This window comes from Haliotis rubra, unplaced genomic scaffold (genome assembly GCF_003918875.1).
Source record: "Haliotis rubra isolate DU_JTF1 unplaced genomic scaffold, ASM391887v1 Scf282, whole genome shotgun sequence".
Classification (NCBI taxonomy): Eukaryota; Metazoa; Mollusca; class Gastropoda; order Lepetellida; family Haliotidae; genus Haliotis; species Haliotis rubra.
Window position 1 is genome coordinate 1,141,412 of NW_025766914.1, and position 14,403 is coordinate 1,155,814.

The 14,403-nt window shown below is 40.1% G+C and overlaps 1 protein-coding gene across 1 annotated transcript; it reads left to right on the forward strand.

Moving 5' to 3' along the window:
* The first annotated feature begins 144 nt into the window (after window positions 1–144).
* LOC124281338 (39S ribosomal protein L3, mitochondrial-like) lies at window positions 145–12,917 on the forward strand. The gene is made up of 9 exons (XM_046717372.1): window positions 145–290; window positions 2,320–2,526; window positions 5,753–5,843; window positions 6,485–6,613; window positions 7,560–7,659; window positions 9,307–9,367; window positions 9,952–10,063; window positions 10,350–10,427; window positions 12,329–12,917. The coding sequence occupies exons 1-9, from the start codon at window positions 202–204 to the stop codon at window positions 12,560–12,562; spliced, it is 1,101 nt and encodes a 366-aa protein (XP_046573328.1). The 5' UTR covers window positions 145–201; the 3' UTR covers window positions 12,563–12,917.
* Window positions 12,918–14,403: the final 1,486 nt, after the last annotated feature.

Genomic DNA, 14,403 nt, shown 5'->3' on the forward strand with positions numbered 1-14,403 from the left:
CATTTCCGTTTGAATTTTACCGCTTCTAACAAACTCAAATGTCAACAAATACTAATTTTACAACAGTTTTACTCGATTTTAGTACATACACTACTGCACATGTATATTCGCGATTATTTGAAATTGTTTACACATACAGTATCATGTTCACAGCATATTTTAAATCCATTTTGCATGTAGGCGGTATTTGACTGGCTAAGCATGGCCTCCGCAAGATATGGAAGTCTGCTATGTCGTGCATCAAATTGTGTAAATAATTGCATTCTCAAGGACACTTTGTCAGTTCCAAGGTATTGGTCAATGACTTTTATTCTGTTCAGCTTAACCAACCGTCGATGTGTTGTGGATAAACACGATTAAATGTGGAGCCCTGACCTCTAGTGGCTCAAGGAATGCCATTGCCAAATTCTAACATAAGAATAAGTCCACAGGTGAAACCGAGGGAGATAACAGGTTACCTCAGTAGAGTTGATTTGACTCTTGGCCAGAATGCACTTTACCGGGCGCAGCCCTCACTGCTGGCTGCTCGGCAATTATAGCGCTACTGCGCTGTCTCGCTATATCGCTGTTATTGCTCCATCTCCCTTCACTTGCCAGTCAGCCATCCTTAGGGTTCCGATCCTTGGGCAGCTGACGCATCTTAAGAGTCAAACAACCCTTTACGATCCTAAGGGTTAAGGTATGGCACCCTTTACAATCCTAAGGTTTAGGGTTAACACCTTTTCCGATCCTTAGGGAGCTGACGCATCTTTAGAGTCAAACAATCCTTTATGATCCTTAGGGTTTAGGGTTAACATCCTTTCCGATCCTTAGGGTTGGGATTGGGGTAGGGTTTGGGAACTTTTCTGATCCCTTAGGGTTGGGAGTGGGGTAGTGTTTGGGAACCTTTCTGATTCCTTAGGGTTAGGCACCCTTTTCCGATCCTTATTTAGGGTTAGACCTTACCTTAGGGCAGTGTAATCCTATTATATCCAATTGAAACACATTTCGATCCATCCGGTACTTGTCAGTGCAGTCGAAGAAATAATGGCGCGAAAAAGAATGAATGGGAAGGGCATGGCACAGTGAGGCGGAAGTGAGAAATGTACACAAACCATTGCGCTTGGTTTGTTTTAATTTCTTGCCCTTCCGCCTCACTTCTGTGCAAATGACCTGTTAAACGAGCACTCATTAACTGTGATGTTATCGTGGCCCCGAGGTAGAGGGTCTGCTCATTACGTCACTAATTAACAGCGCTAATTAATCTGAAAAAGTGAGCCCGGTAAAGTGCAGTACTCCCCTGACTCTTTCATATAGGCCTATTGCTTAGAAGGCCACTAAATGCATCAGGTGATCAGGCTCGATGACATGTTTCATTTCATGTCTTTACTTGTGGATGATCGATGCTCATTATGTTAATCACTGGATAGTCTGTTGCTTCCAGATTGTTGTCATACATCTGAAACATTTCAAAGTGCACAATAAATGAAAACCCCCAAACACAATGCTCAAATCTGAAACCTCAACCAAGTGTGTGTTGACTTTTATGAAGAGTTCTTTTGAGTCATATTGAAGTATGTAATTCTATTGCATTAGTTCCACCATTATATTTTTCAGATACGTCAGCATGATCAGATGCCACTGATTTCTATACTGACTTTCTACTGAAAATGATGTCAAGTGACATTTTATTGGTAAATAGGTTCCACATTTCCATGGGGTGGTGACTTGGCATATTGTGTGTCATTTTGTCTCTCTATGGAACTGGGCATCCATGGTTTCATTCAATGTTTTGCGAAGTGGATAGTAGATACTTATCACAGTTTCCATTATGATTTGTATAGATCCTCTACATCACCTACATAACCTTGAATGACACCAGCTCACCACAATACCTTAAGGATATCATATGCATATGATATACCCACCCGCAAAATCATTGAGATCAGAACATGTCAGTTATCTGCTCCAGTCACCAAGACATCCAAGGGAGACATAGCTTTCTCTGCTGCTGCTCCTGCTCTGTGGAACACTCTTCCTGTCAGCATCACATCTGCAGCAACCCTCGATCTCTTCAAGACACTCTTCAAAACACATCTCTTCAAGACACTCTTAAAAACATATCTCTTCAAGAAACTCTTCAAAATACATCTCTTTCAAGACTCTCTTTGATTAATCTCCATTGCCTTGCAGTTTCTACCAGCTGGGTTTGTATGTCAAAGGGCCACTGAGCAGCACTGGTTGGCACTATAATAGTGCATTATTATTATTATTATTGTGTCCCATACAACAAACAGGTAAACTGATTCTTACCACAGATTTTGTTCTTGTGATTCCTAGAATCCTCGTCAACCACCAACAAACAAGGGGACGAAAACGTACATCCACCCCACCATCTTGGTTTGTACGTGTGAAACCAACACAAAACAACCAAGATCTGACCCGGGAAAATAGGGATTTCCTTAAAGAATTGGCCGTAGATGTTTTCAAAACAAGCAGCAGTCCACTCCGAGATGAACCCTGGCCACGGGAAGAGTATACAAAAAGGTAAATAGCTTTCTCACAGAATTTCACTTATCACACAACAGGTCAGCTTTATTTTAGTAAAAAGCACAAAATGGTACCAATTATTGATGTTTAACACTTTCTAAATAAAAAACAAATATGGGTAAACTGGAATATAAATCAGCATGAAGTAAGGGTAATCTTTGTTTTATCAATGGGTCTAGAGCAAAGAGGGTTTCCAACTGCTCTGCTCACAGACCAACAGACAAGACAGACAGATAGTTACAATGGAGAGGCCAACATAAAGACACTAACTGCTTCAGATTGATGTTGCCTTTGTATTTTATTTCAGGCCCAAGGAGTAATGTTTGTAGCTCATGTTATATTTTGGATTACACATTCTCAGTAAAGTACAGATTCTAAAGTACTGTAGGAAATAGAAAAAAACCTGTTTTTATTCTGTTACTCTGTATCCCTAAAATTTACACAATTGCAAATAGCATATGTCGAAATAACCCACATCAGCCTAACTGAGCATTCAGTAGGATGCGTAATAGGATATCCTGAAAAGCATGTTTCCTCGTAAAATCAGGCAAAACTTAGAAAAAGTACGAATAGCTGCTGAAAACAATAGATCAGACTATAGATGGCATTTAGGTCACTCAGCCAGGTATGACGACGGACCGTCGACTCACCTGGCATAAAATGCATGTGCTGCATACAGGCACAAGGGGTCATCTCAAAGATATTTTATGCTTTTTCATGTGCGTTCTATATGTCTCATCTATTGATTAACATCTTACGTGTCTTTCTCTCGTAAAGTTTATGTTGAGATATGTAAAAGCCCATGATACCCATAGAAAAGCTTAAAGGTCACATGCAACCAAAAAATCAAACATAATTAAAACACAATTATCACTTATTCATGACATATAATATACATTGCTGATTATGAAAAAACATATAAACAAAATTATAAGCATACAATCGCAAATCAACAGTGCAATATTTTGTACTTGGGTTTACTTCCCCCGAAATGAAGCACCCGGGATACCGAACCCAGTCAGAGCAGGTGGGCGTGCACTCAAGTGTAACAAAGCTTTGATTGGCTGGTTTGTTTGCAGATGCCCTCACGGCTCATTGTGTGTGTGTAAATAGAGATGTTGGGTTTTGTAACTACATGCTCATTTTTTGTGTATAACATTTTGCAATCAACAGACATCATAACGTGTCATGTGTACAAGTATCACACCTGCCTGTCTGTGTAATTACAAAATGTGACAGAGACCGAACTCTGGTGCACGAGCCATAAATCAATGCGTTTTTTTGATGGTGTATAGCCTGATAGGTGTTTAGTTCAAATTGCATGTGGTCAGTGATCGAAGTTGTGTATTGCATATTGTCATTAGCAGACAGGCAGGCAGACACATAGGTTTCAATAAAACAGACATTGAGTTTTGTCTGTGATAAAGACATATCTATATCACAGTTAGAACTTCTGTGAATGCTGAATAATGACATTGCTTTTAAGTATCAAACTGAGAAAGTGACTCAGTAAGAAGAACGTGTGGTGAAATAGACAAATGAAATTATATGAACAGTTAAATCAGTAATCTACTGTCATAACATATAAAAAGCTTGTGCCTGTGAAATATCAACAAAACATTAGAAAAATAGCTCACATCAAAGCCTTCACCGAGTACTCACCGCCAGCGAAGGTTTTCCGTCTTGAAATGTTGAACGCCTCACTGGTTGACACATAGCTGAGTAGATCAAGATCCTAACAAGGTTCTTTTATGTAACGAGTAGATTATTTACTATTTGATTTGATAAGACTACTCCTGCTCACGACCTTATAATCCGGACATCCCCCTTACAAGCTGCGCTAAACAGCTGTTGAAACCACTTTTCACCCCAAGCTGGGGTGAATTTAGTTAATCGTTTGAACTCCGATTTCGTGTGTGTGTGTGTTTTCCATCATGTTATTTTTCAACTTTATAAGTTGAATTTGCATTTTTGATGATTTGTATCTGTAAGTCCATACCGAAAGGTATCAGAATCTGAAAACTTGTGTTTCACGTTGCATGTGACCTTTAAATTAGCCCTCATATTAAATGTCTAAGAATATATAGGTGACATGACCACCCGAAGATCGACAGGACTGGACATTCTTGTAAATTGTTATGACATGCTGTTTACTGCCCCAGTTTAATTCCCCTAAAGAATTATCTCATCTTAGCGGATATCTCTATCCCCTAGCCCGCCCCCACCGCCGTCAGCGACAACTGTCCTGGTGTTGCTTTTGAGACGACCCCTCCTACCTGTTTCTGTTTATAGTGATAGTGAGACTCCGTGGTAGCTTCATCCTTAATAGTTTTAGTCTTAAAGTTATTATTTGTTACGTCAGCTATCATTTATAATGAAGCTAATTTTAATTTCAAAATGGGCATTTAAAAAGTTTCCTTTGTAATACAATATCATCGCACACTAATTTGCATAAAGCCATGGTCTGTTACAAATAAGTCGCTTTCGACTGCATTGCTCATTTCTGCACTAATCTCTCTTCAGTAAAGTCCTTTTGTCTACATTTCTTATCTCCCTACCACTGAGACTGTAGTTAGGCCGAACTTAGTTGAACAGATATTTCACATTTTCACATATTAACTACATAAATTGAAGATATAAATGCGAAAAAACAGGTGTTTTTTTTATTTCCAACAGTACTTTAGTACTTTTTTAGGGTTGAATCCCCTGTGGGATTCGAACCCACACCTCAGTGTCAGGCACCTAATCGCCAGCTCACAAAGTCAGCCGTCTCACCCTCTCCACTACCGTAGCTTCCACAAAAATGTAGGCCAGGTCAAACTAGTAATTAATAATGATTCCCAAATTCAGTTACAGTTCAGTGACCATAGCGACAGGAACCTTCATTGACTCCATAGCACCCCATTAATTTCTGATGCTGAAAATAGTCATGTGATCATGATGATAAGATGAAAACAGACTTTCAGTGTTTACAAAACCTTCAAGCAGAGGAAGCAGTGAGTTACTTTTACGCCGCTCTTAGCAATATTCTAGCAATGTCACAGCTGGGGACACCAGAAATGGGCTTCAAGCTATGTACCAATGTGGGGAATCGAACCCAGGTCATCTGCATGACGAGGCAATGCTTTAACTACTAGGCTACCCCATCACCCCACAGAGGAAGTAAATAGCACTGACATGTAAATTGTTATTTCAGTTCCATATATGTGTAGACATGTTTCAGAACTTTCCGGACAGGTGTCCTGGCGTTGAAGATAGGTGTTGTTCCCCAGTGGACGACAGGTGGGCAGAAGATATTCACCACCATGTTACAGGTGAGGTATTCATGTGTTTAAAGGACACCTTTGTTTGGCTTACAAATTTAACTCAGCTTAAAACAGATTGGTTTCTATCAAATGGCCTCTGTTAAACTGTCAGGACTGGTTTATTTTTTTGTGTTATGAGATCATATTTTAGCAATTGTTTCAGTGTCAACATGTCAGTAAGTTGGTTAGAGACAGAAAGGTTGTTTGAGTTACAAATGTATTTTTTGTGCTTAAGACACGTAGATATTATTTAACATCTTTCACTCAAATAGTAAGCAATAAGATAACTTTTCATTGACAACTTATTGTCATTGTAGGTTGCAACACTGAAATCCATTTCTGGTGTCGCCACCGTGATAATGCTGGAATATTGCTTAAAGCGGAATAACACCATATTCACTCACTGCAACATTAACTATTACACCTTGTGTTAATGTTAACACACAAACATGTTTTTTATTTGATTTTACTTATCTATGTATGGGAGAAATTTCTTTTTGCACATTCTCTCCAGAATTTGTGGTTCAGGTGATCGTGAGGATTATCTGTGTTTACTTATCTTGTATCATGTAGAAGTTATATCATCTTTCAAGTCTTGCACGTCATATATTGCAAGTCTTGACTTTGGCATGTTGTCTCAACTTGACCAGGTGCTAGACAACCACGTGATCCGCTACACTCCCCCGGAGAAACACCAGGTGTCTGCTGGATGGAGGCCATGGTGGAAGAACAAGTATGGTGTCGTTGTGGTTGGCGCTCTGAGTTGCGATCCTAGTGAGGTACTGTACATCTCCATTGCATTTGTCAGGCATTGTGTCCAATATGTGTTTGCTTGTATGTGTTTATATATATAGGGTATATAAGTTATGGTATCTTGAGCGGAAGGCTAGCCTCGTGGGTAAAGTGTTAACACTTCATGCTAAAAGACCTGGGTTCGATTCCCCACGCTGATACAGTATTGCAACCCATTGCTGGTGTTCTCTGATGTGATACTGATGGCATATTGGTAATGGCGTCATATTAATCCATTCGCTCACTATTACATTTTTAAACTTGCTGGTCAACTGATCTGGATTATCTGATTAGAATCGGTCTTCAGCAACCATGCTTGTTATCAGAGCTGATTAACGGGATCTGACTGACAGGATCAGGTGGTGAAGCTCTGATATGGTTGATATATATAATCATTTCCTAATGGCGTTGGGGCGGTGGGCTAGCCTAGTGGTTAAGGTGTTCGCTCGTCACGCTGAGTACCTGGGTTCGATTCTCCACATGGGCACAATGTCCCCTGCTGTGATATAGCTGGAATATTGCTAAAAGCGTAAAACTAAACTAATAGCGTAGACTAATGTTCATGACGTCAATCACTGAATTTGTCTCTTCCAGACTCATTTATTTATAGACAGTTATCATATGGCTGGAAAATTGCTGGCTACATTGTCTTAGAACTTTCACTTCAACACTCGATGGGTTCATAAGTGGCCGTTATCAAGGAAAACTTCAGCTGTACAGAGTTGCCTCCCTTGGTGTACCGAAGCACTGTATGTGTCATGGTTTATGATCAAGTTCCTTAGTTTGTCTGTAACATAACTGTGCTTGTGGGTGCCAGCAAACAGACTTCAGACTATCCTCCTACAGTAAGCTGACACCTTCATAACTGTGAACTAAGACCAACTCACTCATGAAGTGATGCAGCACGCAAGACCTTATATTGTTTGTTCACAGTTCTCCAAGGACTACAACAACCTGTTTGCAGAAGCAGGCGTCCCACCAAAACGCAGACTCACCAGATTCCTTGTTACAGAAAATGCAAAAGTCCAGCCAGGTATGTCATTGCTCTTGTAGTCATGGTGACACATTTTAATGAAAAAGTTCAAAAGTTTGATGTCATATTAAAATGATTACACAATGCCAAGAAAGTGCATCCCAAATATAACAATGATATTAAAATTTTTGGGCAACCATGGTTGAATGACCTCAATTATTCCCAAGAGCGTCCTGCCTAAAGACGTAGAAGATGGTAGGTGTTGTTAGCCTGCCTGGAACTCAGTATTAAGACGAATACTGGGGTCCATGTCTGAGTTGGGTAGCCATGTTTAACTACAGTATGATATCACAATGGGCTTGCTCTTACAGATTGTCCAATTTCGTACAATCAGCCACACACATGAGTGCATGCTCCTTATGAGTGGAATAATCATATATGTGACATTAAACTCCATTTCACTTCAACCTCATGAGGGGGCGCTGGGGTAGCCAAGTGGTTAAAGCGTTCGCTCATCATGCAGAAGACCTGGGTTCGATTTCCCACATGGGTACAATGTGTGAAGCCCATTTCTGGTGTCCCCTGCCGTGATATTGCTGGAATATTGGTAAAGGGGTGTAAAAGCATACTCACTCTCTCACTCACTCACTCAACCTCATGAAATAATATAAGTGTTTGTGTGTCAAGAAAAGGTCATATGGGTAGCCTAGTTGTACGAATGTGGACTTGTCATCAGCTTGACATGGCAGCAATGTTTTATGCCTATTCTTTTAGTTTAGTGTTGTTCCAATATTGGTAATAGTGTTGTGAAACCTTCCTATGTACATGTGCATGTTGGAACTTGATCGCCGGGAAATGTGTGCACAGCTGATTGCTATTTCCAGCTCAAATACACACGGTAATCTTAATCCCTGCAAATAATACAATGCCAAGTAAAAACAACTTAGAACTTAAAAGGTAAATAATCTTGTCTAGTGATGTTTAATTGCAAATTTGACGTCTTTACTGACAAAGTTGTCTTCTGTTGTTTGTAATATACAGTAATAAAGGCACAGTGTGGAACATTTTCTCAGATGTTTCTTGTCTACCAATCCTTATCTGTACCAGGATCTGCTGATTCCTGGGGTTCAAACTCCAGTTTCTTTCCAATTATGATCATTGGTCCATAGCTATGCAAGTAGATTTCAGTCTTTAACTGGTTCATTAAGGGCTTTCTCCAAACACTAAGTAACTATCTTTGTATAAGTGAGTGAGTTTAGTTTTACGCCGTACTCAGCAATATTCCAGCTATATGGCGGCGGTCTGTAAATAATTGAGTCTGGACCAGACAATCCCATGATCAACAACATGAGCATCTATCTGCGTAATTGGGAACCGATGACGTGTCAACCAAGTCAGCGAGTCTGACCGCCCAATCCAGTTAGTAACCTCTTAAGACAAGCTTGGGTTACTGAAGATCAATATTCTAACCCAGACCTTCACGGGTAATCTTTGTATGAAGAATGACGACACTTTTTTATGGATATACAACTTCTTTATTCTGTATAGGCAACGTTTGACATAGATTCATGCAAGTGTATGATTTATATACTGCTGAAAGTGACATGGAACTGAAAGTCGCTATGTATTAGTGCCATATTGCCTTGTGTCCTAATGGTGTATTGATACTGATTCCCTCACTCACCTTAAGTCTGTGGTCTGTTCCAGGTACACCCTTGAATGTTATGCACTTCCGAGTTGGGGACTACGTCGACTGCCAGGCCAAAACGTAAACCTCAATATTTCTTAAAGTTTGGAAAATTAGTTACTGAGTAGTTCTTCAAATATATTGCTTTATGGGTGATTCTTCAGTGACATTTTAGAATCCTGCAATCTGATTGTCTGCTGGTGGTATCAAATTCACATAAAACAATTATTTTGCTCTTGAAATCGTAACCTTAAAAGAAAATTAGTTACATGAAGCGATGCAGTGTATCTCCAACGGAAAACTATCAATAAACTTAGAAATTGTTTTAAAATTTACACCTAAACATTGACCTAAGAGTTTGTGTTTTCACTTTGTGTCATGGTAGAATGAAAATATAATGTGTTTGAGGTATCAAATCTCTGTTTGTACATTGTAAACACGTTGTGTGAACCTCCTCATCATGAGAATCAAGGGAGTCAACATGCATGTTTAGTCCATGATTCAACATCACATTAGAGTAGTCTCTTTTTACTAGTGCCTGATTCCCAGACACTGATCCCTGGTCTGTGACTGACTGATATTGCCCTAAAGATGGATGAGCTGTAGAGACAGTGTATGTGTCACGCACAGTACTTCAGTTGTCTCCCTTGGTGGTTGTGTTCCAGGGTTGATCATGGCTTTCAGGGGGTGGTGAAGAGATGGGGCTTCAAGGGACAGAGTCAGTCACATGGAGTCACGAAGGCTCACAGAAGGATGGGATCTATAGGAGGTGGTGGGGTAAGTAGCTTCAACCTTACGCTGATGCTCATTGTATGAATTATATCATTTCAACAATGGTAATGTGGTAATGTTTTCACAGGAAGTGATATACTATGTCATAGAAAGTTACCTTGGCTTCAATTTATCATTGATTTAGTTAATTTTAATGTAACACAAAGCATATCTTCAGCTATCACAACATCTCCGTTGAAGTAGAATTAGCCGTACAAACAAGAAAGTTGCTGATTATGACAAACTTGCTTTCAACTGTGAGTATCCAAGTAATGGAGGTTTGTGTTGGCAGGACAAGGGGGGTATCTGGAAGGGCAAGAAGATGCCTGGCCACATGGGGAATGAATGGAAGGTCCTCAAGGGCCTCAGGGTGAGACTTTTCAAACCACTATCGCATATACTGAATCCTGGCTTGGACGTTCAATATTGAAAGACATTGTGGTTCCCAACTGCTTGCTGACATGAGCTGGTCATAAGAGGTGACCAAATAGATCTGCATGGTCGATACCGTGTCCTCGTACCTTGATTCAGATCCAGATTCGGTCATTACAGGATCCTGTCACACACATTGCGTAGTGTGACATTCAACTTAAATAACAAGACAAATGTTATTTATTGTTGGGGGCACATTAAAACAAACTACATGTATTGTATCTCTGTATGTTATAAGAAAACTTGTGGGAAGTGGAGTAGCCTATAGTTTGGCATGAAATGCATGTGGACCCGTTTTTTTGTAAATATCTCTTCATCCAAAGACCCAATCGATCTCAAATTGTGCAAGTGGATGTTTTGTCAGACAACCTAATCACATTGTAAATCACTGATTTTATGCATTTGTATTAAAGAATCTGTCTATGTAACTGTCAACAAAATAAACAGCAGAACGCAAACTGCTTGCAGAGGGAGGGAGCCAATGACCTGTAACAGCGGCAGTGTTGGGTCATAAAGGTCAACGTTCGTCAATGTAGGTCAGCTATGCACATGACAGGTATGAAGAGGTGTTCATTTCTAGCAAATAGCCGGCGAATGACATCTCTGATGACCCTGATGTCAAAAGAATCTAACTTTGGATGCCTACCTTTTTGTACAAGGTTCTGTTTATTGGTTGTTGGTTTATTTTTCACAATTTTTAGCACGCTGTTCTTTTTCATGCCAAGAGCAAAAGTTGTACGTTTCATGTAATCCGACACCTTATAAATCGGTTTGTACGTTTGCTCTCTTTTTAAAAAGAATTCAACGCATTTCTAATTAAACGTTTAGCAACATCTGACTAAGCTTTCATGATGACAGCTAGAAGTAGTCAATGTGAATGATCCAAACGGTCTATCACTGTGCAGTGCACAGGTAACTATCATGAACTGCACGTGCATTTACCTTTATGACCCAACACTGCCGCTGTTACAGGTCATTGGCTCCCTCCCTCTGCAAGCCGTCTGCGTTCTGCTGTTTATTTTGTTGACAGTTACATAGACAGATTCTTTAATACAAATGCATAAAATCGGTGATTTACAATGTGATTAGGTTGTCTGACAAAACATCCACTTGCACAGTTTGAGATCGATTGGGTCATTGGATGAAGAGATATTTACAAAAAAACGGGTCCACATGCATTTCATGCCAAACTATAGTGGCTGAAGTGTTCACTCGACACTCCAAAGACCCCACATGGCTACTGTGTGCAAGGTTTGACCTTGACCTACAAAACTACTAGTCCAGTCCCCTCTGATTAATTACTTTCTTATAATAAATAAGTGTCCTGTAGAGTAGCATGTTTGGCTACGTCCATTTGGAGTGAGTGAGTTGAGTTGAGTTGAGTTGAGTTTTACGCCGCTTTTAGCAATATCATGGCGGGGGACACCAGAAATGGTCTTCACACAGAAGGGGGAGGGGGGCCTGCACACTTTATTTTCACCTGAGTTTCAATGGTCATTGAACAAACTTTCTGGACAAAAGGTGGGGTGCACACCCCTGCAACCCCCCTCTTGATCCGCCTATGTTCACACATTGTACCCATGTGGGGAATCGAACCTGGGTCATCGGCATGATGACTTTAACCACTAGGCTTCCCCATTGCCCCACATTTTGAGCATACCAGATGCGTATCTATGTATCACATCAAACTCGTTTTGTATGCAGCCCATATCTGATGTGAAATTGCTGGAATATTGCCAAAGGTATCATAAAACAATACTCACTCACTCACAACAATAAAATGAAGACTGTTCCAGTCTTAATTATGAATGCTAATGAATCCATTCACTTCTGCTTTAGATCTGGCGTATCAACACAAAGTACAACATCCTGTACGTCCAGAGCTCCTGCATCCCGGGGGAGAACCACACGTACGTCAGGGTCATGGACACTGTGCTGCCTCTCCGCAAGCCCAGCCCAGACGCCCCACCCCCCATGCCCACGTGGTTCCCCGACGACTCCGACCAACAAGTCCCAGAGGAGTATTTCCACGACAAACTTTTCAACTTCAAATCCCCCCTCGATACAGTATGAACCAGAGGAGGAGGTGGTCAAGAAACGATAGACTATTCAATGTGTGTGTGGATGTGTTTAAAAGATTGAAGAAATGTGTACATGCAGATGTTTACAAACATAAAGACTGTTGGACTGATCGTATCATTTGTGCATTTAACCCTGGGCAGTTTCATTCTACTTGACAAGGATTGAATGTGTCACAACTTGAAGGAATGAAATTTGTTCCGCCAACCTCAGAGATAATACAGTCAACTGATAGAACATAGTGCCATTCTGAAGACAGTCCTTCTGTTTTAGAACTCGTTAGTGCCATGTTATTGTCAACTCATGATTGATTGGGATCTTGTAAAGGATAAAAGGAATTTCAATAGGGTATTTGTTTTGATTCGAATTTAAAATACCCAACACACTTCTGGGGCTACCGTCACCTTCTGCTGACAAGTTGTTTACATATCATGTTAGCAGTTACCTGCATTACGTGACTTTACTCATTTTGTGGGGCGGTGGTAGCCTAATGGTTAAAGCTTTGGCTCGTCACGCCGAAGACCCGGGTTCGAATTCCCACATGGGCACAATGTGTGAAGCCCATTTCTGGTGTCCCCCCGCCGTGATGCTGCTGGAATATTGCTAAAAGCAGCGTAAAACCAAACTCAGTCAGTCAGTTACTCATTTTGTTGAACCTGTGAAGATCCAGGTTAGAATTGGTCTTCAACAACCCAGATGGGGGATCGGGTGGTAAGGCTTGCTGACTTGGTTGACACACGTTACGTATCCCAGTGGTGTAGATCGATGCTCATGCTGTTGATCACTGGTCCAGACTTGATTATTTACAGACCACTGTTTTATTGCTGGAATATTGCCGAGTGCAGCATTAAACAACAAACAAACAAATATTTTATTGAACATATGACCAGTATAAAATATAAAGACAAATGAATTCTCGTGGTGGTTTTATTCAGTAGTGTTGTGAAGAAAATACAGTTTAAAAGTCAGTCATCAAGACATTTCTTAAAACTACATATATTTAGATTTAACTGGGAAGGTAGATGGGAGAAATGCCTAAATGGTCATGTGGCACATATGAATGTCGAAATAGTTAAGGAATATGTAAACATTCTCAATTACCCACTCGCTAAGGCCTAAAAAATAATAAATGTTGTGGTTCCGAATACCTGACCAACCCTTGAATTCTGGTGTCGACCCTAATTTTTTTAAACAGTATAAATTAAATTCGCTTTTAGATACCAGTTTTTTCACGTCCCCGACGGACATCGGTCATTCTGATAGAGAAATTCGACATGATGGCTGAAACCTTGATTGAATAAACAATCATACATTGATAAATGTGATATTTGTTTGTACTTTACTTCTAAAAAATATTTTTACAAAAAAATTCCTACCTACCCTAAATTTTAAAGAGGTGTGATCGGAACCACAATATTATATTTATTTGGCCTTAAGAATCTTTCACATGGTTGTACAATGCTGTACATGCGCATTTTACCACACAATCCACATGTTTGTTTGATACTAATATTAGCCATGTGAGACCGCTTTACTATTGGAAACATTAAGCAGCTCAAAATAAAGAGGAAAATGATGCTGCATGCATTTGATGGGACATCAACATCAAAACAGTATCCGAAACTAGATGTTCCATAATGGCTTGCAGCAACCCCACATTTCAACCAACATGTAGTACTTTCAGTAACTTTGGTACTAAGACTTACATTTAGCTATGAAAGCATTTAATTTAAGTGTCTGTGTTGGGGCAGGCTCTCTAAAATTGTGTTATTTTCGCAAAGTGGCTAAAAAATGGCGAGTGATTGAGCTTGTACACATTCCTTACCAAAATGACG